The 25,347-nt window shown below is 38.5% G+C and overlaps 1 protein-coding gene across 2 annotated transcripts in view; it reads right to left on the bottom strand.

The window, feature by feature from the left end:
• Nucleotides 1-778: 778 nt before the first annotated feature.
• The window catches only part of tfdp1.L (transcription factor Dp-1 L homeolog), a 39,908-nt gene continuing 15,339 nt past the window's right edge, over nt 779-25,347 (bottom strand). Inside the window, exons 5-12 of one of the 2 annotated variants that reach the window (XM_018245212.2) lie at nt 14,911-15,032; nt 9,411-9,576; nt 8,973-9,119; nt 8,371-8,439; nt 4,950-5,101; nt 3,339-3,505; nt 2,070-2,151; nt 779-1,359 (exon numbers count right to left, since the gene is read on the bottom strand). In XM_018245212.2, coding sequence (XP_018100701.1) covers nt 1,221-1,359; nt 2,070-2,151; nt 3,339-3,505; nt 4,950-5,101; nt 8,371-8,439; nt 8,973-9,119; nt 9,411-9,576; nt 14,911-15,032 — 1,044 coding nt within the window. In that variant the 3' untranslated portion in view covers nt 779-1,220. 2 annotated transcript variants of the gene reach the window in all.

Consider the following 25,347-nt stretch of genomic DNA (forward strand, 5'->3'; position numbering starts at 1 on the left):
GATATATAAACAGGAATAATTTCTAAATTACTCCTAAAGTTCATCATAACCATAAGTGGAAAAAAAAAATAAAATAACTAGCAATTTTATATTAACGCTATAATTATAATATAATACTATAATATTGCTTAAAGGCTCGGGAAAAAAAATCTATGCATACAAAAGAAAGTTACTGTACATTCATTTTTATATTAAAAAAACACTTAGCTTATTTAAAATGCCCATGCATTTTATTAATGACTAACAGTGTCAAGTTAAATCATTTATAATTTTCTGCAGCGTTAATAAAATTACATATTCGTATTAATGTTTGAATAAAAAGAATATGATCTTTACATAGGCAGCGGACAATATCTGTGCAGTTGTGATTTTTTTTAAATCTGAAACTAGTTAATCTGCCCTGAAATTTCCTCAGTTAAAAAATGTTAACTGTTAAAAAAGGATTCAGAAATCTAAAGAAAAAAAAAACCAAACAGAATTGCTAACATTAGAATAGATTGCAAGTATAGGTTTAGGAAACAAATACAAAACATTTGTTTCTTTTAGTGATAGCTATGTAAACAAGGTATAAAATAAAAGTTTACCTGGTATAATTCAGGTAAATTATATAAGCAATATATAGAACCTTCAAGATTATAAATAGCTGCACAAGCATCATAGTAAAACCTTTGCCATACCATGTATTTAGTTCTCCCAAAATATACAATAAAAAAATATACAAAACGGGTCATTTTTTTTTTTTTTTTTTTTTACATTTTTAAACTATTAACAATTTTAGAAAAATGCATCTTACTTTATTTGGACTTTGCATGACTTCAACAAAAAAAGGGACATACATACCTAAATTCTAGGCATTATTGAAACACTTCCCAAAAATGGTACTGCTATTATTCCTTTTTTTTTTATTCTTTTTTTTTTTTTTTTTACAAAGGATATCAGTTTATTTTCCCCATTAATGTGGATGAAGTTCCCCTTCAAGCAAAATTCTAAGGGGGCAAACATAACTATACATGGGAAAGTAAATAGATTTGAGCAAAATACTGTCAAAATCCACAGCACACAAAAAATATAAACTTGAATGATCCTTCTTGGTTGTAAGAACCAAGTACTGTATCAATATTTCCTTGGAATGGGGGGGAAATAAGAAAAAAAAAATCACCCCATTAACAGAAATTTTTTTCCCGAAGTTGTATCTCAACACAGAAAAAATGTGCTACACATCAGTCATCATCAAGATCATCATCATCATCGTCATCTTCCTCTTCAACATACGACACAGGAGTCTCAACTCGGGAACTACTGTATTGGGATCCATTTGAACTCGTAGCCAACATGCCATCTGTACAGCCAGTCAAGTCACTGTAAAAAAAAGATAGTTATTGTGTAAATGGCAGCAACCCCAAAATAAGAGATACACAAATGATGTCTCATGCTAAGCACGCAATCCCTTGCTGTTAATAGGTGAAGACTTTTCAAAATTGCTATTTGTACAAAGCAGCTGAACATAGTGTCAAGGCAAAGAATGCATTTCTTTAATTGATATATGTATTCATGCCATTAATTTTTAGTAATTACAAATGTATTTATTAAATTAAATTTAATTAATTTAATTTAGAGTGGCAGTAATTTAAGGTTACTGCACAAAGATGGAATGACAAAATGCTAAAAGAATTGCAATGTTCCTTTATATTTATTTACAAGTTTTACAAAGGATTAAGTAAGTTTGCATGTAAAACCAATGTCTAGAATGACCAGTAACAAAACTCTGCAGAAAATCTTATATTATCTCATATTAGTTACCAATAAAGGTATCACTTTTATACCACTTTTGTTATTTTTTATTTCAAAAGGGTTGCCCTGTAACATTTTTACTGGCTAACACGGTACAGCAACTTTACCTGCAAAGACACTGACTTTCAAACACAACTGTTTGGCCTGGTTTGAGCACCAGCTATCTCAAACTACAAAAGTTATGTAAATTGCAATAGTATTTAGAGAGGCACTTTTGGTGTTTAAGATCCACTTTAAAATGTTTTTCTTTTTTTGTGTGTGCACAATACAGTTCTTACCTTGATGAAAACCTTCTGCCATTAGACACTGAACCTGATGAAAATGAGATATACACACTGCTAATTGATCCCTGAGCCATTTCTGTAAAGTCAAATATGAAGAATTAGCCACTAAGTAATTGACAAACTACATACCATTATTCAGGGGTGCGACCACAAAATGTATACAAAACACAAGGAATCCTTGGGTGAGCGAATCCTGTCCTCTATGGGTGATGGATAAATCAGAAATGCAACCCCTCCCACACCTTGTTCCATGCTGAAGTGATTCGTTTTAGGGCTTGAAGTCTCTCTGGAAAACAGAGGGACTCAAAAACCTTAAGACTTCAATGAATAACTTCAACATGGAACAAGGCGAATTTGCAGTTGATCCAGAAGTCAGGCTAATGGAGGTTGGGAAATGGTAATCCTCCAGCCATCCCTCAAAATGTTTTTATATTTCTTAGTTCAGACATTCCTGTCATTTGTTTTTGTTTTACTATGGATTTTCTTATGCCTAAAAAAGTCTTAATACAGTATGTAATTCTGCCTCTGTAAAAAAAAAAAATCTAAATTCCTAAATATTAAACATTTTAGAATACAGAGACAAATGTAAACATTTTATATGCATCACAACTCATGATTTGAGCCAAATTATCTTCAAACCAGCACAAAATGTTTAGATAAGGAAACTTGTAACTAAAGTAGGGCATTTAATTTCTCTTGTTCTTGGATACAAAGACAAATCCTAAATGTAAATATCACAGGTCTAAATTTGTTTGACCAATATTTGCACTGTCATGTAGAACACCCTCAAAATATATGACTAGTGCATTAAGAATTTCATTTCTGATACTTCTGCCTTTGCAAAAGAAACACCATATATGGGGAGAGCCATATAGATTTGGAAACTACTACATGCGGAAGCATTCAAAATGAGTAATTACGTATAGTATTACAACCAGTCGCTGTGAAGACCCAATTATTCATGGCATGGGGTTGAGGAATAAAAAGAAAAGATACTATGTGCCATCTATCCCTTTAGATAATAGCAGGCACACAGCTATTGGATATACTGAAATGGTTTTATTTGTTGAATTATTGATTGCAAAGTCAAATGATATTTTTGTTTAATTACATCACCTTTAAATAGAGTTTGAGTGAAGATCAATTATTGATATTTCCACATATAAAATAAATAAATATTGGTGTGTACTTATTCATATACATGGCAGAATTGTGGCTGATACAGACAGAATTATTCTGAAAGAAACGATGCAAACCACTGACCTGTCACATATGGTTCTAGAGCTTTTGGCACTAAGCTTTTGGCAGTCTTAAGGTCCTCAGCTGAACAGCTTCCTGATTCTAGACCACAAGCCATTCCCATTCGCTTCAGTACTTCAATATCATCGTGTATTTCAAATGTATTGTCAAAATTAAATAGGTATTCAAACCTAGGACAGAAATTTTAAGACCAGCTGAGCATACAAATAAAACCAGCAGTGAATATGCACATTTCACACAAGTATATTTAAATCTGATTTTTGGAGGCAAAATAATATAATTTAACTGTTGCATTTCAACAGATCATGTTATATCCAATACAACGGTTTACAACACCACACCTTCCATTTACACCTTTCACCTTTAGCACATTATTTACACTTTCAGCATGCAAGGACAATGGTATTTGATTTGAAGAGAAACGGTTATTGCAGTTTTATTTTTTGTTATTATTTAAAGGAACAATAACACCAAAAAATGTAAGTGTTTTAAAGTAATGAAAATATCATGTAGTTTTGCCCTGGACTGGTATAACTGATCTGTATGCTTCAGAAACACTACTATAGTTCATATAAACAAGCTGCTGTGGAGCAATGGCGGAAATTGAAAAATGGCTAAATGGCACAGGTTAACAAATGGATAACAGATAACACCATTAGACAGACAGAGCTTATCTGCTATCTGCTGTGTAACTTGAGCTTTTTCTCCTTTGAATGGTTGCCCCCTTTGCTACACAGCAGCTTATTTATATAAACAATAGTAATGTTTCTGAAGCAAACAACCGTTTTACCAGTGCAGGGAAACACTGCATTATATTTTCAATACTTTAAAACACTTATTTTTTGACGTTACTGTTCCTTTAAGTTTTATTTGGTTTCTCTGCAGTTTGACTATTAAACTGTCATGCTGGAGTCCCATTTACCACAAGAGCATAAAGAAAATAAGAATAAACCTGCCACCACTGACGCCACCTACCATATAGCATTTTATTTGTCAGGTTACAGAGGTAGAATTGAAAGCCATTTTAAAAACAAAGATCATCTGTATTTATGAGTGTCTTCTACTTTATGAACTTCATCCTTAGAGCTACTACAGCTTTCAACATTTAATTGCCTAATGATATTCAAAATTTTAAAGGGGAGCCTTTAAGTTCTAAATGTTTTTTTCAGCTATTGGTAAATGTTGCTAAATCAACACCCAATTTTTTTTATAGATTACAAACTATATTTGACTATACTAACATTGCCAACACCATGCAGCTACCCTTAACATTCTATCATATGCTGCTTTCTTTTTCCAGCATGTAACAGTTATCAAAACTGCTGGTCTGCAATGCAAATTGAGCCTTCAAACAGTTTCTGACTCTTTTACAAATGGTCAAAGAAGTTTACACACTCACATCAATGACCATAAATGAACCTTGATAAAAGACAACCCTGTTCACTTTATTTTTAAACATTGCCTAGAGAAAGTGACCTTGTGGGCAAAGGGGGCAAAAACACTTCACACTTGCAAAACGGATTGTGCAAAGTCATCTAATCAATGCAAAGAATTTAATCATAAAGTCATGGCCTGAACCAACAAAATATTGTGATAGAACAGCCTTTAACCTACTTGTCATTAGAAATGCTGCAGTCAATCACTGTCTTCTTGCTGGTGTTCACAATGATGAAGGGTAAATGTATGACTGAATTTTGTGGGGGTGGTCTGTTTGCTTTTTGTTCTGTAAGACGATTTCGCTGAACTAGGTTTTTGAAGGCAATTTGCTGAAACGGAAAGAAAAGTTCTGTTTAAAAAGAAATGCAAGCAACATTTTCAGATTATGAAGTTTATTTAAATTTCAGAAAGAGCCAGCACTTTCATGAGTGAACAGATTTTGGACAGGCTATTGTATCTCCTGAAGGAGTCACAATGGGACCTTGATTTTTACTATTGAGTGCTATTCTCATATCTAGCAGGGAGCTGCTATCTTGTGTCAGGGAGCTGTTGTGTTTACCTTCCCACTGTACTGCTGATGGACTGCTGGGGGGGGGTTATATCTAGGGATGCACCAAATACAGGATTTGGCCTTTTTCAGCAGGATTCGGCCGAATCCTTCTGCCTGGCTGAACCGAATTTACATATGTGGGGAGTGAAATTAAGTGACTTTTTGTCACAAAACAAGGAAGTAAAAAAAACACTTTCCCCTTCCCACCACTAATTAGCATATGCAAATTAGGATTTGGTTCAGTATTCGCCCGAATCTTTCGTGAAGGATTCAGCTGAATCTAAATTAGTGGATTCAGTGCATCCCTATTAATATCACTCCAGTTTGTAGTAAAGTATGACTGTATAAAGTTTACCAGAGTACAAGTCACATGACTGAGGGCACCTGGGAAATGGAAAATAAACAAATGATATCCTCCGCACTGCCTTTTCAGTCTTTTTCGAAATGCATCAATCCTCGCTTGGGTAAACCGCTATCCCAACAAATGACAAAGATTAAAGAATGAGGAGAGCACTGCTCAATAGCAAAAACGCTGTGGTTGTGTTTATTTAAAAGCTACTACACGACATGTTTCGGGTTATTGTATACCCTTTCTCAAGTAGTAGGCACCTGGGAAATGGACATGTCCATGTGCAGATTTGATGCGAAACTGATGCAATTAAAAAAAAAAAAAAAAAAGTTTTCCCGCGACAGACTCCATTTAACTCTTCAAGTATGTGCACAACTCGAGTGGCACGTGCTGGTCTTCATTCACTGCTCTGAATAAATTTACTCATGACCCTCCAATTTAACCACAAATTATGTAATTCAACTCACACACAATCTTATTACACTGTAGTTAAAGGACTGCTATACCATCGAAATTTACCAAAGAATTTCTGCACTGTACAGAGGAATTCCTATGCGGTCATAGATTTCTATAAAGGCAACAATAAAACAGACAAAGTTGTCCCTGCTACAGAGTGTGCTATTTCTAATCATACTTTGCAGGGCACACAGCTAATGACTTCCTGTTATTAACATGGACTGCTAGAATACCTTATGACTAGAATACCTCCCTATGACTATGGGGATTATAAAAATAAGAGACATGAGGCGGCTAAAGAAAGGCTACGGCTATCTGCACCTAACCTCCACGTTAGTGAGCACGGACATGCACCTACCAGTATGCATATATTCATACCAGTTTAGAAATGGTTTAAGGATGTTTGTGCAAAATGAAGAAAGGGTGAAGAAGACCTATAAAGAGAAACAAAGGGAGGGGGATCATGGGTTAGATATGGAGGCAGGCACAGAGGTGCCATATAGCTAGTTAGATAGAGTCAGATGCTAAGTATGTCAATGGGATGGATGTGGGATCTCATCTGCTAAGTATGTCAATGGGATGTATGTGGGATCTCATCTGACCAAGTCTTGGTACGCTTGTGAATCTGTGAAGAGAAGCCGGTAATGCCATTTGCGGGAAAGTATATCTTGCTCAAGTGTATTCAGTTTGAGTCTTTCAAACTGGTAAATGTTACTTACCTTATGTCCGTTGCATGTGATCTGTCGCAGGCATTTTTTTGCAGCGCATCGGACCGTGCCGAAAACGCCCATGTAGTCCTACCCTTATACGTTGAGTAACTATTCATCATTGGGAAATTCCATGATTTCCAGTGTTTTGGTATCACTGACCTTGCTGCTGTGATGAAGTTTGATACAACAAACTTTATATTGAGATGTGGATATTGTGTTTTTATGTAGGTTGAAGGTGATTGAGTCTTCTATGTCCGTGTTGGTTAATTTTGGTAAAAGTTTTTCAACGCTGAACTGTATGGCTCAGGCTGGGACAATGCCAGTAGATGTGTCATTTATTTCCATTTGTTTGGCTGCATCTCAAGGTGGTGGACATTGGTATAGATTTTTGGTAATGTACAGGTGAGACACTTGTGTAGTTAATATTCCTGTAATCTGCAATGTGCTGGTTCTAAATGTTGTTATGAAATCCCATTCTTGTGAAAGTAATTTGGACAGTTGTTTTTACTAGCGTATATGTCCCTAAATCCTTTAATATTAAGTTTAACGTGTTTGCTTTGAAGTGAGTTTCCTGTAGGAAAGCATTTCCTATCTTTGTTTTAGCTCAGTTTTAAATAGTTTTGCTTAGCAAACTTTTCGAGGATAGGAGGTTTAGCATGGTATCAACCATTGAACTTTGGTAAGGTATAGCACTAGCCTGTGGTTTATATTTTGGTTCTGGTAGTAGAAATTATGATGCAGCAAAATTATCCTCTGCAGTTGGGTCAGTCATGCAAGGCTGGAGGCAGCTAAATACTCCCATAGGGAGTGGTATGGATTTAATTTGTAATAAGCCTATGGAAGGATGACTATTCAACTAGGCAGGGGGTGGAATGGAGGCATTTTCATGACACATCTGTTTAGAAATACTGACGGTCCTATTGATTTTCCATTTAATAATCAGACCTGTACCATCATCTTATTAAGGCAAGCCTCTACTTGACAAATTGTGACAACCGTAAGGCTTAGATTCTCAACAGCTGCCTAGAGCACACTGCACATGCGAGTGTCACTTACAAAACTCAAGAGCTCCTGTGACAACTTTTAAGGCCTGGATCATTCCTACTATAGAGATGCTGAACCTTTAGGCTGCTGCAATAAGTTCCATATCTAAAATATGGGATGTCAAGCCATATTAATTTTCATGGATTAGCTCTTCTTAAACTATGTCAACATAATGGAATCACACCTTGTAGCCTATACCTGAGCTCTTCGGTAAAACCCTATAGGGTTAAGTTGATCCTACATAAAGCTTAGTGAGGATAGATATGTTCATAACAATCATAACTAAAATGAAAAATACGGAGCATGGTACTGGTATTAAAAGTACTTTACATCAAATTGTTTAAGCTTCATCAGACAAAAGGTGCGTCACCTCATAGAATATGTTGAAAAGAATCATTTTTGTTGGAGGTGAATACTACACGAGAGCCTCTCTCTAATCATGTTATATAGGTCATGTTATATATTTCAGACATTGTTGTGGTAAGTTACCTGTAGTATAAGTTCTTGCAGCTGAGACTGCTTTTGCTTTATTCGTTCAAGTCTTCTTTGTCTTTCAACCTACAAACATATTTACATAATATTTAAGCAGTGAAGGGCAAAGCAAAAAATGTCAACATATGATCTTGAAGTGAGACTAAATCAAGCTTCATAACTATAACAGGCAATGGCACTTTGGTTACAGGCCAGAGCTGTAAAACACCATACTGGCAAGGAAACTGCTTAATTTTCCAATTGACTGTTGCCTTACAAATTAGTGTTTCCAAGTGCAAAAGATCACCACTGAAAATAATGGTTATTGGTCTCAAATGATGTGACCCACCCACAATGAAATTGTTTGGGTGACAAAACCCACACACAAAACCAACACATAAGCCAATAAATATTTTTTGGGGGGTTTTTTTTTTTACGATCCACGTTACATGAAACTGAAAAACTGGGAAAACAGTGATATTGTTACTGGGAAAACTATATCTCTCACAGACATAACAATACACAGAATTAAACAGAAGGCTGTCTATCAGTCAGTTAAGCTCAGGTGCAAAAATGATTTACCAAAAATGCTATCTACCATCAGTGAGAAATATACGTACCTCCAAATTTTGACATTCCTGAGCAGAGTTTGTAGGTAAACCAATCCACTTTATTTCTTTTTTTTCTTTAGAAATAATATTCATAGCCATTAGCACATTTAAGGCATCATAGACTCGTCGTCTAATATTCTTCTGGTCATATGCTTGCTAAAAGAACAACACAAAATGATTTTATGGTTAAAAATGTAAATAAAACCAAAAACAGAGCTTTTAGGGTAAAAGATATGAATATTATTTCCAATGTTGGACAAGTTTTACTGATGCAATGTTTACCCCCTGTTGAAATTTATGAGGATATGAGAAGTCACCTTACAGTTCCATGATCTGTATGGGGTTATATTTTACAATAGGGGGTACATTGTTATTAAACCAGAATAGGAAAAAAAAAATTAAAAAAAAAAAAGGCAACAATAAATTATGTGCTATTCTTATACTTACAGACTCATTCGGAGATATATGATTATCTGCTGAACTAAATTCTGCAACCAATTCGTCAGCCACTTCATTGTAGGATGTTGTTCCTTTCTTCTGTACTTTCTCACAAACCTTCATGGAGAAATGACGCAAGCCTTTGCCATTCTTTTCACCTTTTTTATTTCTCTTCCTTAAAGGAAAAAAAGACTTCATTTGTCCAAAATGGTAACATTCAACCAAAATGTGAGCAACCTCTACAGAAAATCACAACGCCAAGGACAGGTTTTTTTTTTAACCCTTTGCCTGCCAAGCACGTACACCGTACGTTCTGGCAGGCAAGGGCTTTAACTGCCAAGCACGTACATTGTACGTGCTTGCAGTTTTACATGCTGTACTCTGCATCAGCGGCTTTAGCCGCCTCTGCAGAGGTTTAGCAGCATTGACAGCCCCCTGGGCAACGAGGCTGGGGGGCTGTCATGTCGGTCCTGCGACTGGATTGTCGCAGGGCCGACCTAAAAGAGGCAGACACAGCAAATCGCGTGTCTGCCTTGCTGCTCTGCTTCCTCCTGCTCACCTCGTGTTCCAGCGACGCCCACACACTTCCTGCTTGCTGTGAATCTGCAGATCTCTCTTCTGCAGCTCTTAGATCAGCCAAAAACGGTAAGTGCCCTTTATTTTACACACTTGCATACACCTACCTACATTATACACACATACACACATATTTTAGTAGTAGTAAAAAAAAAAACAAAAAAAAAAAAACGTTTTTTTTAATTTTTCATTTTCCACTTATATGCACTTATATGCATTTATATACACTTATATGGACTTATATACACACTTATACACTGTCACACAATTCTTGGAAGTGTACACATGTATACACATTTTATTTTTTTTACTTTTTCATTTCACCAATTTGTGTTTTTTTTACCCATAAAAACTGTTTATTTCAGCAGCATGACTATTGGATAATCGATTTCGGCCTCTAATTACACTGTCGGTGCAGTTATTTTGTTATTTCATTGATTTGCACAATTTTTGTGGTTTTATTGCAATTTTATCCCTGGATTATTGTTCCTTATGTATCTTTAGTATAGTTTTGCTGTTTGGTGCTTTGGTATATTATTTTACTTAGATTGATCCGTCAGAATATATGCTTTCCAAAAATATATGGTTTTCTGGGGTCTTTTTACAGTTTGGGGGTCTTACGGCACATAACGCACAGTTGGGGTTCTCTTTTCAGCAGCTTAGTTGGCCAGTGTGAAAATTCATATGCACATTTTTCATTTGGGGCCGTACACACCATATACTTTGGTAAATCTATGCATATTGGGCATCAAACTATTCAGTAGACCTCTGATGTCCATATTTGGGGTGATTTTTCTTTGTACGTAAAACATTGTGTGAGATAAATGTGGCATACTTCAACATTTTTAGGCGATTTTCAGAAATGTAAAAATCTCTATGTTTATAAAAGTTTTGCAGTGCTGTAGAAAGACGTCTTTATCTTGGTTGTTTTTGTCAGAATGTGTACTTTCCAAAAACATATGGTTTTGGGGGGTTTTTGCTGTTAGGAGGGTCTTGAGGCACATAATATGAAGTCAATGGTCTATGTTTACAGAAGGCGAATCGGCAGCAGAGAAAACTCATATTCACTATTTACATTTGGGATCCGCACATGCCAGCTGCCTTGGTATATCAATGCATATTGGGCATAAAACTGTTCAGTAGACCCTTGGCATCAGTATTTATGGTGTTTTACAATTGTATGTAAGAAGTTGGGTGAGATAAATGTGGCCAATTGCAATATTTTTAGGCGATTCTCAGAAATGTAAAAACCGTTGCTTTTATCGCCAAATTTAGGAAAGGCTTGCGACTTGGTACTTTGGAGTACAAAGACATGCATACCCAATTTGGATTCGCAGGAATGTGTAATTTCCAAAAATATATGGTTTTCTGGGGCAAACATACTTTTTTCTACCTTTGCCCCCCCCCAAAACTATGTAAATGTGTTGATTTTGCAGTACCTGAAATGACAGACCATATGGGGGTCTTCCTTTTGGGGCCCTATATGCCACGTGCTTGGGTACACCTATACATATTGGGCATCAAACTGTTCAGAGGACCCTAGGCTTTCATATTTGGGGTGATATCTCTTGATACCTAAAAGTATGTGGGTTATACGATGCTGCAGGGTAGAAATTTTGAGGTGATTTTTGGAAATGTCGCCAAAATCATCAAATTTAGGAATGGTTTGCGGCTTGGTACTTTGGAGTACAAAGACATCCATACCCAATTTAGATTCATGGGAATGTGTACTTTCCGAAAATATATGGTTTTCTGGGTTGAAATTACTTTTTTCTGCCTTTGCCCCCCCCCAAAACGATGTAAATGTGTTGATTTTGCAGTACCTAAAATGAAAGACCATATGGGGTTCTTCCTTTTCGGGCCTCTATATGCCACGTGCTTGGGTACACCTATACATATTGTGCATCAAACTGTTCAGAGGACCCTAGGCTTTCATATTTGGGGTGATTTCTCTTGATACCTAAAAGTATGTGGGTAATACGATGCTGCAGGGTGGAAATTTTGAGGTGATTTTTGGAGATGTCACCAAAATCACCACATTTAGGAATGGTTTGTGGCTTGGTACTTTGGAGTAGAAAGACATGCATACCCAATTTGGATTCAGGGGAATGTGTACTTTACGAAAATATATGGTTTTCTGGGGTGAACGTACTTTTTTCTACCTTTGTCCCCCCCCCCAAACAATGTAAATGTGTTGATTTTGCAGTATCTGAAATGACAGACCAAATGGGGGTCTTCCTTTTGGGGCCCCTGTCTGCCACGTGCTTGGGTACACCTATATATATTGGGCATCAAACTGTTCAGAGGACCCTAGGCTTTCATATTTGGGGTGATATCTCTTGATACCTAAAAGTATGTGGGTAATACGATGCTGCAGGGTAGAAATTTTGAGGTGATTTTTGGAAGTATCACCAAAATCACCAAATTTAGGAATGATTTGCAGCTTTGTACTTTGGAGTACAAAGACATGCATACCCAATTTAGATTCATGGGAATGTGTACTTTCCGAAAATATATGGTTTTCTGGGGTGAACTTACTTTTTTCTACTTTTGACCCCCCCAAAACGATGTAAATGTGTTGATTTTGCTGTACCTGAAATGACAGACCATATGGGGGTCTTCCTTTTGGGGCCCCTGTATGCCACATGCTTGGGTACACCTATACATATTGGGCATCAAACTGTTCAGAGGACCCTAGGCTTTCATATTTGGGGTGATTTTGCTTGATACCTAAAAGTATGTGGGTAATACAATGCTGCAGGGTAGAAATTTTGAGGTGATTTTTGGAAGTATCACCAAAATCACCAAATTTAGGAATGATTTGCGGCTTGGTACTTTGGAGTACAAACACATGCATACCCAATTTAGATTCATGGGAATGTGTACTTTCCGAAAATGTATGGTTTTCTGGGGTGAACCCACTTTTTTCTACTTTTGACCCCCCCAAAACGATGTAAATGTGTTGATTTTGCAGTACCTGCCGAAAATATATGGTTTTCTGGGGTGAACCCACTTTTTTCTACTTTTGACCCCCCCAAAACGATGTATATGTGTTGATTTTGCAGTACCTGAAATGACAGACCATATGGGGGTCTTCCTTTTGGGGCCCCTGTATGCCACGTGCTTGGGTACACCTATACATATTGGGCATCAAACTGTTCAGAGGACCCTAGGCTTTCATATTTGGGGTGATTTCTCTTGATACCTAAAAGTATGTGGGTAATACGATGCTGCAGGGTAGAAATTTTGAGGTGATTTTTGGAAATGTCGCCAAAATCACCAAATTTAGGAATCGTTTGCGGCTTGGTACTTTGTAGTAAAAAGACATGCATACCCAATTTAGATTCGTGGGAATGTGTACTTTCCGAAAATATATGGTTTTCTGGGATGAACTTTTTTTTTACTTTTACCCCACCCCAAAACGATGCAAATGTGTTGATTTTGCAGTATCTGGAATTACAGAACTGATAGCTCAAATGAGGTGTCTACATTTTAGGGCCCCTATATGTCACGTGCTTGGGTACACCTATACATATTTCGCATCAAACTGTTCAGTGGACCCCAGGCTTTCATATTTGGGGTGTTTTACATTGATACCTAATGATGTGTGGGAGATACGATTCTGTAGATTGGAAGCTTTGAGGTCATTTTTCAAAAAATTCACCAATTTCTATAAAACATTATAACTTTAGGAAACAATTGCAACTTGGTAGTTTGGAGTACAACGATATGTTTACCCATTTTTGATTCACCAGAATCTGTTCTTTCTAATAATGGGTAGTTTTCTAGGGTAAACCTACTGTTAGTGGAATGTTTGGCCTTGAAATCAGAAGTATGCCGTTTGGGGAGCGGTGTTTTGGACATTTGCTAGTGTACTGCTTTTAGATTTTGATCTATACAAGTGAGAAATCTCCATAAAACTATATATATTTGGTATTGCCGCATTCAGGAGACATAGACCTTTCCAAATCAGCTGTGTTCTCATACATAAAGTAAATAATGTTTCTGATATATGTGATTGTTCTATGTGAAACATGATTTTTTTCATTTTATTGGACACTTAGAAGCCTATATTTTTTTACAGAAGTAGAATTACACCAAAATTCTTGCATATTTTGAAAGTTCAGGTTGTCCTGAAAAAAACAATATATTTTCCTGGGTAAACTAAAAGACCGCCCCAGGAAGGGGCCTAAAAGTGAAAGAGTGCAAAATATCTAAAAACTGCTTGGCAGTAGATGTTCGCATCTAGGACAAAACGGCTGGCAGGGAAAGGTTTAAAGGATATCCTGGAATGCCAAATACAATGGTATGGAACTTTTATAGCAGGGAAAATTCCCTAGGTTCTCTCACAAGGTGTAATGACAGTTAAAATTAATATATGCTAGCATAGGTATCCATCTGTAATAAGCATAAGCTTTGATTAAAGTTCTACAACCCCTATTTTTTTACAAATCAGTTGGCTTTAAAAAAAAATAAATCTTTTTTTCCCAAAAACATCATATAGACTAGAGGAAGCCCAATTTGCACCGACCATTTCCCAGCCCTTCATACCAAATGGGCATGATAAGAGTCTGAGAATAGATGTCCTTCATGCTTTCAGAAGAATTTGTACACAGTTTGCCATATTTCCTCCAGCTTACATTCCTCTCTGCAGGTTGGGACCACACCTCCTGCCCTCAACTCCTGAGTTTAAATGCAGAAAGTAAACTTTTCCATGGCCTCTCACACAAGTATATTCCAGATGCATGCAAAACGAGGAGGGGGGGGGGGGTGGAATTCCCATGTTATGCTTTTGTGTGAAAGAAAAAAGTGCAATATCCACTACAAGAATCAACAGGCATAAGAGACGTGCAACATGTACATTATAAACATATGAACCACCTACTGATGTGCCGATACTTATTCAGAGCATTACATTATAAATTTGTCTTACCCAGCAGACCATGGTGAAGAGTCTGTAGCTTGGTTCTGTGATATAAAATGTGTATTAGGCGTATGAGGGCTTCCTATAAGGATAGTATTTGGTGCAGATTGCCTCTGTGGTGTCCCAAGAACCTGCAATTAAATCAAAACATTAAACAATTCAAGTGTTGTAGCCATCAAAACACAAACTTCAAACATCATGACACTTAATAGAAGTTATTTTGAATACTGCCTTAGTGCCAGAATCCGATTATTGTAGTAAAATAAAGGCATAAAATCTTATGCCCACTATGTCAAATAAAGTAGACTGTCACCATGCTTAAAATGCAAACGGATAGACAACTTTAATAAACATGCCAAGACTGAATAGCAGGGTTGCGACTTTGGTAGCATTTACTGTAAAAACGGATGTGAATTTACAAGGTTATTAATCTGTGTGAATTTACAGCTCCAAGGTTCAAAAGACCACTCTTTTTAAACATTATCACTTCACTGGCACAGATCAGGCCCCATATTAATGTGGTTGAGGAGATATGGGAGTTTAAATGTTTACTCTTCACTCAAAGTTTTTGTAACCCATGAGTCTAATGTCAGCTATCAAACAGATCATTAAATACTACCTGCCGACTGATTGTTATGGGTTACTAGGCCAATATTGCACCAGTTAAGAGTATGCTATTACAAATTTAAAATTTTCACATCATATGGTGTACATACAAGAAAAGCCAAATTATCTGGTGATGCCAAACATTGGCACCTATGATAAAGCTATAACTGACCCAGGGAATCACAGCTTTATGACAACATTTTGAACTTTTTCCAGGTATCCCCTGAAAATTTTACACTACTGTGCGTGAGCAAGTCCCAAGTTTGCTCAAGGATGCATGGGAAAGGCAGGGAAGATGGCGCAACCTTAGAAACTATTCTCAGATTACTGCAAACACTTTACTGCACTGTGGTGCTTTGTGAATGGACTGCTTTATTTTCAGCTGACCTAGTAGTTTGTGACATGCAAAAGCAGCAAAGACACAGTACATTACAAATGTCCCTCACAGTTCAAATGGAAACGTGCATTAAAAAGTGAACTGAACCCAATATAAATTTTAAAAACGCTTTCAAATAATTTTAATATGCAAACTCTAATTTTACCGTTCTGAATGTTGACAATGAGGTAAGTGTCAAAATAGTGCTGTTCGTGCCTTACCCCTACTAACTTTTAAAGCTATGCAAATACAGGTATGGGATCCATTATCTAGAAACCAGTTATCCACAAAGCTCTGAATTACAGATAGGTTATTTTCCATCAACTCCATTTTATCCAAATAATCCAAACTTTTTAAATGGATTTCCTTTTCTCTGTAATAATAAAACAGTACCTTGTACTTGATCCAAACTAAAATACAGGTATGGGACCAGTTATCCAGAATATTCGGGATCCAAGGTTTTCCAGATAAAGGGTCTCCCCATAATTTGGATCTTCCTACCTCAAGTCTACTAGAAAATTATGTAAACCCAATAAGCAGGTTAATAAGGATTAATTATATCTTAGTCGGTTTTATTATTACAGAGAAAAAAAAAGGAAACAGTTTTTAAAAAATTTGGATTATTTGGATAAAACAGTATAGGAGATTGCTTTTCTGTAATTCGGAGCTTTCTAGATAACAGATCCCATACCTGTATAATTAATCCTTACTGGAAGAAAAAAAACAGCCTATTATGTTTATTTAATGTTTACATGATTTTGTAAGACTATGGAGATGCAAATTCCATAAGCAGAAAACCCCAGGTCCCGAGCATTCTGGATAACAGGTGCCATACCTGTATGTGCATCAGCTTCAGTAAGGTTGAACTGTGTACATGTAAACTTATGTTATGTATCTTCCTACTATTTTAAGTGCTGCAAGAGACAATAGCACTACAGTAATAAATACCCTTTTGTTTGTTTAGAATTTACAAAGTGCTATTTGTCAAGATCTGAGGATCTACAGGAAGAAAACAAAAACAAATACAAAACAAAAATAAGTATTTAAAGTAGAGGGACAAATGAATTACAAACATCTTGGCATAAAATTTCAGAGCCAAGGTTGTAAGTGTGGTGCAGATCCAGAGAAGATAATATCTCCAGTTATTTTAAGCTACCCTTTTGTTCTCCTCCTTAACTGGATAAACATACTACTTACAATCACCCTATTAGATGCTGAGAGAGGATTTTTTTTTTATTATCTTCTGTAAGTCCAGATGACCTCGTTCAATGTTAACATCTAAAACCTGGTTGACAAAACATTCAACACCTCTAGATAGTAGTTGAATCAAGGACAGATCTGGAATATATTTTTTTAAAGCAGTAAAATTTAAGTATACATTTGTAGGTGTTCTACAGCTATAGCCTCAATGTATTTTGCCATTATTAAAGGATGTCAATTAAATCTTTATTAGCCACATGTAATTGATATCATGAGCTAGTCCACAGCAATTTGTGATGATTTTATATTACAAGAGTCATTCTATATAAAACAAAGCAGAAATCTGGTCTATTAAACAGTAGCTTCTGACACTCTGTTACAAAAGTCAATGTCAATGTAGAGGACAGATGCTGGTTGCAGTAAGCAACTACATTTACAAATACAGGTATAGGATTAGTTATCCAGAATGCTTGGGACCTAGGGTTTTATGGAATAGTTAAAAGCGAATGTGACTGGTTTCCCTTCGCCGAAACGGCAAAGTCTATGGGTGTCCAAAATTTTGGACAACTTTTTTTTTTTTGATATGCGACAATTTTTTTTACCCATTGGAGTCTATGGGTGTCATTTTCATAGCAATGTTTGCTCTTCAACAGTTATAAGGTGTCTTTTGGATCCCCGTACTTTAAAGGGATTTACACCTTTACATTAATTTTGTATGACTGACGTAATTCTAAGACAATATACAATAAGTTTTTTAGTTCAGCATTTGTTGAGAGGGTTGCTAGGGTCTCATTTACCTTAGCACCTGAAACTAGAATAATAGGAGAGGGACTGAAAAAAGCGAAGTAATAAAAAGTAACAACAACATATGTCCAGACTCCTTTAATACTTCATCTACTGTTAATTTATTTGCACAATTCTAAAGGTTTACACATGTATATATCCAATTTTTGCCAATATATTGTTCATTTCAAATGTTTACATATTTGTGTATTTTGTGTAACTTTTTGTGATCTGTTCTAGCTGGAGCCATGTCGTTTCGTCTCACTGTGCATTTGTATACTGCTGAGAGGACAATAAAGTTTACTTTGACACAGTAAGCTTACAGGGCAATTTTGCTGTCGGGGGCAGTGATCCCCATTTGAAATTTGGAAAATTGTAAGAATGGGAAAGCAAATTATTCAAAAATTATAACAAATAATGAAGACCAAGTGCAAAGTTGCTAGGATGAGGACATTTTATAGAATATATATATATATATATATATATATATATATATATATATATATATATATATATATATATATATATATATATATATATATATATATATATATATATAATGAGATTTTGTGTACTCACCGTAAAATCTTTTTCTCTCTGGTAGCTTGGGGGACACAGGGAACCATGGGGTATAGCTGATGCCATTAGGAGGTAGGACACAACAACAGAAAAAATAGCTCCTCCTCCGCTGGCTATACCCTCCCAAAGAAGGAACGAAGGAGGTTTTATAATTTTAAACTTCAACAATTAACTTGAAAACTTATCACACATGTTGAAAAAACAGAAGAGGCCTCCACTAAGGGAGGGAAGCCCTGTGTCCCCCAAGCTACCAGAGAGAAAAAGATTTTACGGTGAGTACACAAAATCTCATTTTCTCTAGTGTATGCTTGGGGGACACAGGGAACCATGGGGACGTACCAAAGCTGTCCCCCCAGTAGTAGGGTGGGAGAGGCCCTAACTGGATTTTTCCACTGCGGCCTGAAGCACCTTTCTGCCAAAGCGTGTGTCGTGCCGCAAATGAATCAAAATGATAGAATTTTGCAAAGGGGTGGATGGATGTCCACGTAGCTGCTTTGTACAACTGCTCTGCTGAGGCCTGATTCCGAAAAGCCCAGGTCGTGCTCATTCCCCTTGTGGAATGCGCTTTCACTTTATCCGGTGGTGTTAACCCTTGTGCCACATAAGCTCTTTGAATCGTCTGCTTGACCCATCTGGATATGGAAGCCTTAGTGGCTGGAGATCCTTTTAGTGGACCTGAGGTTAACACGAAAAGAGAGTCAGTCTTTCGTACATCCTGTACTCTATGTAGATAGAATTTTAAAGCACGTACTGGATCCAAAGTATGAATTGCGGCTTCCTTGGGGTTTTTTGGTGAGGGGCAGAAGGTAGGAATAGTTATTTCCTGGTTGATGTGAAATGCCGATACCACCTTAGGCAGGAAGGAAGGTACCGTAAGAAGCACTGCTCTGTCATGCTGAAAAGTGAGAAACGGAGATTTGCAGGATAGTGCACTGATTTCTGACACTCGTTTTGCTGAGGTAATTGCGAATAGGAACACTGTTTTTAATGTTACCCAATGTAATGGTATCAATGCCATTGGTTCAAAGGGAGCTCTCTGTAGTGCTTTAAGAACCAAGGTAAGATCCCATGTCGGTACTGATTTACGGAAAGGAGGAACCACATGTACTACCCCTGTAAAAATGTTTTGACATCCGATAGAAGGGCTAGCCTTTTTTGGAATAAAATAGATAAGGCAGAAATCTGTGATTTGAGAGAACCGAGTGATAATCCTAGAGACACACCTTCCTGGAGGAATTCTAACAATTTTGACATTGAAAAAGATCTAAAGTTTACTTTATGTCTGTAGCACCATTGTCTGTAATTATTCCATACCCGATAGTATGATCTGGCCGAGGAAGGCTTTCGCGCTGCTCGCATAGTTTGAATTACATCGTCCGAGAATCCCATCTGCTTCAGAATGCTGGTCTCAAGAGCCACGCAGTCAAGTTGAGGCTGTGAGGCTTCGGGTGTAGAATTGGGCCCTGATGTAGTAGGTCTGATACGTTTGGCAGAATCCACGGATCCTCTATTGACATGTTTACGAGGTCCGAGAACCAAGACCTTCGAGGCCAGTTCAGAGCTATGAGGATAAGAGTGGTGTTCTCTCTTTGTGCCTTTTTGATTGTTCTGGGTATCAGGGGAATTGGAGGAAATGCGTAGGCTAGTTGAAAATCCCACGGGGCTGTGAGAGCGTCTGCTGCTAGTGCCAGAGGGTCCCGGCACCGAGCAAGGAAGGTTGGTACCTGTCTGTTGTGGCGAGAAGCCATTAGGTCTACTTTCGGCAAGCCCCATCTTGCTGTTATTTCTTGAAAAATCTCCTCCTTTAGCACCCATTCTCCTGGGTCTAATGTTTGGCGGCTTAGGAAGTCTGCTTCCCAGTTTTGCAGGCCTGGGATGAAGATGGCCGATAGTCTGGCGTTGTTCTGTTCTGCCCACCGGAAAATGTGCCTGACTTCTTGTAAGGCCGCCTTGCTTCTTGTGCCCCCCTGGTGGTTTATATAAGCCACCGCTGTCGAGTTGTCTGACTGTATCTTTATCGGTTGTCCTGATAATTCTGTGTGCCAGTGACAGAGTCCTAGACGAATAGCCCTGATCTCCAGAAGATTTATGGGTAAGCGGCTTTCCACTTGAGTCCACAGACCTTGTGCGGATCTGCCCTCTAGTACTGCTCCCCAACCCGACAGGCTCGCATCTGTTGTCATTAGTCTCCATTGTGGCTCTCCGAGAGGTTTTCCCTTGGAAATGCACTGTGTTCGTAGCCACCAGGTCAGGGATACTCGCGTCCTGTGAGAAAGACGGATCTCTTGAGTCAAGTGTTTTCTTTTCCATAATGCAAGAATGTTCCATTGAAGTTCCCGCATGTGAATTTGGGCGAATGGAACCACTTCTATTGTTGATACCATGACCCCCAGTACTTTCATACAGAATCTGATTGAATGACTTGTTTTTGCCAGTAAGGAACGTATTAGAGCTTTGAGATGAACAATCTTTTCCTGAGTTAGGGACACTCTTTGTGTCCGTGTGTCGAACAGTAGTCCTAGAAAAACCATAGACTGTCTGGGTGTTGTGGATGATTTTTCTAGATTTATAGACCATCAGAGATCTTGTAGTTTGTTCATAGCAAGATGGGTTGCTCGTTGTGCCTCTGCTAAAGAGGGTGCTTTGATTAACAGGTCGTCAAGATATGGGGTTATGGATATTCCTAACTGCCGTATCTCTGCAGTGGCTACTGCCATGATTTTTGTGAACACCCTTGGTGCCGAAGTGAGGCCAAAAGGAAGTGCCCTGAATTGGTAGTGGCGGTTTTGTATGGCGAATCGTAAGTACTTTTGATGAGAAGGGAAAATTGGCACATGCAGGTAGGCGTCCTTTATGTCTAGGGACGTCATGAATTGGCCTGGGGTCATTGCTGCAATGATGAAGCGTAGAGATTCCATTTTGAACTTTCTTGGATGAACAAATTTGTTTAGTCCCTTTAGATCTAGTACTGGATGTACCGATCCGTCTTTTTTGGGAACGACTAACAGATTGGAATAGTATCCCCTGAAGAGCTCCTTTGGAGGAACCGAGGAAATGACCTCTGCTTGTAAAAGAGTAGACAGCACGTCTTGGAAGGCCTTGAACTTTGCTGGTTCTCTTGGGATTCTTGACATGAAAAATTGGAGAGGGGGCAACAAATCGAATTCTAGGTGATAACCTTGAGTTACCACCTCCTGTATCCAAGAATCTGATGTGATGTCTAGCCACCTTTGAGAAAAGTGGAGTAGCCTTCCCCCCAGAGGCGTTCCATGTGCCGGAGGCCTCCCGTCATGCGGTGGAGGGCTTGTCCGATGTCCTGGTAGAGGGTTTGCGTGCCTGCCATGAGGTTCTGGGCTTACCCGTGAAGCGTCCTCTGTTGGAGGTTGTATGCCGTGGTGGCGAGTGTCTAGAGCTCTTGTTTTGTGAAGGGCGAAAAAAACCTCCCTCTCCGAAAGGAAGAACGGACTTTTGGTTGAGGAAGTAGCGTGCTCTTTCCTCCTGTCGCTTGACTAATGATCTTGTCCAGATCTGGGCCGAACAGGAGTTTTCCCTTGAATGGCAATGATGTAAGAGACTTTTTGGATGACAAATCAGCAGACCATAGCTTCATCCAGAGTGACCGCCGAGTGGCTATAGATAGCGCTGAAGCTCTGCTAACTGCCTGTGTTGCGTCTAAGGCCGCCTCGCAAATATATTCATTTGCGTCTTTGATTTGCGTCGCCAGCTGCGAAAGTTCTTGTCTTGGCACTCCCGAGAGAATTGCCTGAACAAGGGATTCAGACCATGTCTGTACTGCCCTGCTAACCCATGCTGTAGCCAGGATAGGGCGAAGGACCGTGCCTGAGGCTGAGAAAAGGGAACGTAGTAACCCGTCCATTTTCTTGTCCATCTGGTCCTTAAAGGACGAGGCATCTGGTACTGGAAGAGCTGTGTTTTTGGATAAGCGTGAAACAGGAGCATCCACTGAAGGAGGAGAAGACCATTTCTCTGTGGTATCTGCAGAAAATGGATAGAGTTTGAGGAATCTGTGGTTTGGTTGGAAACGACTTTCCGGCTTGTTCCACTCCTGTTGGATTATTTGCTCAAGTTGTGCATGAGAAGGGAAAGTAGGTGCAGATCTACTACTTCTTTTAAACAGTATCTTAGACTTATCTGTACTGGTCTCTGGTTCCTGTATGTTAAGAGTCTCCAGAACAGAAGTAATTAAATCATCTATCGCTTCAGCAGAGAATTTTGAAGGTTCCTCATCTAACATGTCAGAACTGCAAGATAACTCCCCCTCTGATAGACCAAGGGTCTCCTCCCTGCCTGGTACAGGTGAGGAATCTCTAGAACAATTGTCACTCTCTTCGTCCGAAGACGAGGGTGCTCTACGTTTTGATCCCCTATGTCTGGGTTTATCTAGTCTTGACAGGATTTTATCCAAAGATGATGCTAGTTTTGGTATGCCAGTAGCTAACTGGGCTGCCCAATCTGGAATTACTGTCTGAATTGGATTAGGTACATCTGTGACAGTCACAGTAGGTGTCTGAGGATTTTGTTCTGTTTGAATAGGAGCAGGGCCTGGGAGTTCTTTCTCAGGCTCAGCTGTTTTACACTTAGAGTAACTAGGCTCTTTTTGCCCTAAAGGGGAGCTTTTTGCGGCACTTGGCACATGCAAGGTATCTTACCGAGGCTGTCTTCCCCCTGGAAAAAATGGCCTCACTGTTTTCCTCAAACATGGTTGGTAAGGAAACGCCTAATTGGAGTAAAGGTCGCTCTGATAGAGCCAGGGGGAAAGTCAGGGAAGGAGGCTAGTATTTCTAGTCACCGTGTCCTGTAGTTGCACAGTTCCCTGCTCGTGCTGCGCTGTTCAGTAAGCGACTGTCCCCCTGAAGAGAATGCGCCGTTCCGGTTGGTAGTTTCGCGCCAGTGCGCATCACGTGGTGTGCGGCGGCCGAAACCGCTATAGTAATGCGCTAGTACGCGTATGTGCGCTGTTCCTCTCTGTGCGCTAGAAGGAGAGGACGCGCATATTAAACAAGAGGCCCCCAGAACCTGCGGCTATGCTCCCCTATCCGTTAGTGGGATAAACCGGTCGTCTTTGCCCGCTGTCCTCTCCTTGTTTGCCGCATCCTATCGATGCTATGAGGAGAAGGGCGACGGTCCGCTCCCCCCTCCAGTCATAGGGGGGAGGGATGAAGGCTCTTACTGTTATAATACACCTGGGACTAGGGGATATATCATGTATACTTACCCTCCCCCAGGGTCCCGAAGCCTTCTGTGTCCTGGCCAGTTCACTCCTCCTGCACAATGAGAGAGGGTGATATGAAAAACTGGATGGAAGTAGCTGTGCTGCAATTACCCCAAAGACACTTCCCACGATGGGAGAAATATGCCAAGGCATCCTACACAGTGTAGGTGACTGGTATGACTCCTTGTACAATAGAATAAAAATAAAAATAAAAGTTTCTTGAGGGAAACCATGACATGTCCTGACCTCCTGAGGACATAACAAAAAACTGGAGTAGGCTCCGCCTGCTGGGGGCTATAGCCAGCGGAGGAGGAGCTAATTTTTCAGTTGTTGTGTCCTACCTCCTAATGGCATCAGCTATAGCCCATGGTTCCCTGTGTCCCCCAAGCATACACTAGAGATATAGATAGATAGACACACACACACAGCAAAGAGGATTGCTTTGTTTCTTGGTTATGATCAATACAAGATACTGTTTTATTAATGGAGACCTTTTTTATTTTAAATTTTAATTATTTATTTAAAATGAAGTCAGCAATTAAGTAGCAATTAAGGAGCTTTTTGGATACAAATCACATACAGGCATGGGATCAATTATCCAGAAAATAAGAGACTTGGGGTATATGGGTTTTCTTCCATAATCAGGATTACCATACTATATTGTAATACAAGAAAAGCTGTTCAGTGTGCAACTACAAACACGTCGATTAGTTCACCAGTAACCACGTGGGGGCTGGGTGTGCATGCCCAGACCCAAAGCTGGAGGAGAAGGATTATACTAAAGAGGTGTCAGGCATTCACAGATCCCACAGACTAAATCAACTAAAATAATGGCAAACTATTTATGCAGACATAAAACTTAATGCAGTCAGTATCGTGTGCCAGGGAACTTAAAGTGGTTGTTCACCTCGATTTAATGTTTAGTATGATGTACAGAGTGATATTCTGAGACAACTTGTAATAGCTTTTAATTACCGGTATTTGTTGTTTGAGTTTATTGGCTTTTTATTCAGCAGTTCTCCAGTTTGCAATTTCAGCAATCAGCCCAAATTACCCTAGCAATTATTTGAACGAGAGACTTGAATATGAATAGGAGAGGGCAATAACATTAATCTGTAGTTTTACAGAGCATTTTTAGATGGGGTAATTCGAGAGCTGGAGTAGGAAAAAGTAAAATATTCAAACTATAACAATTTAAAAATATGAAAAAATGAAGTTTCTTAGAATTACGTATTCTATAACATAATAATAATAATAATGAACTTAAAGGCGGACCACACCTTTAATCTTTGGTAAGTGGTTTTGGTGTGCAACCACACACGTCGATTAGCTCACCAGTAACCACATGGGGTGACCGGAGTCTATGATTAAGTGCCCTGGTGAACAAAATGTGCATGGCTGTTTTAATTGTTATGTTGACTTAAAATAAAGTTTTTCATTCTTTTACTTTGCCCGTCAATGAGATCTGTGAGTGCCTGTCACCTCTTTGGTACAATCCTTCACCATAAAAAAAAGTAAACATTAATATCGATTTATGCAGCTTAGGATCAAGTTAAAGGGACTTTTTATTGCATTGTAAAGGGTAATTAAAATTAGAATTATGTTCCTAAAACGAGTTCTGAAAGATGGGCCAATTGTAATTTGCAGTTTCTGGATACCAGGACACCCC

This window comes from Xenopus laevis, chromosome 2L (assembly GCF_017654675.1).
Source record: "Xenopus laevis strain J_2021 chromosome 2L, Xenopus_laevis_v10.1, whole genome shotgun sequence".
Taxonomy (NCBI): Eukaryota; Metazoa; Chordata; class Amphibia; order Anura; family Pipidae; genus Xenopus; species Xenopus laevis.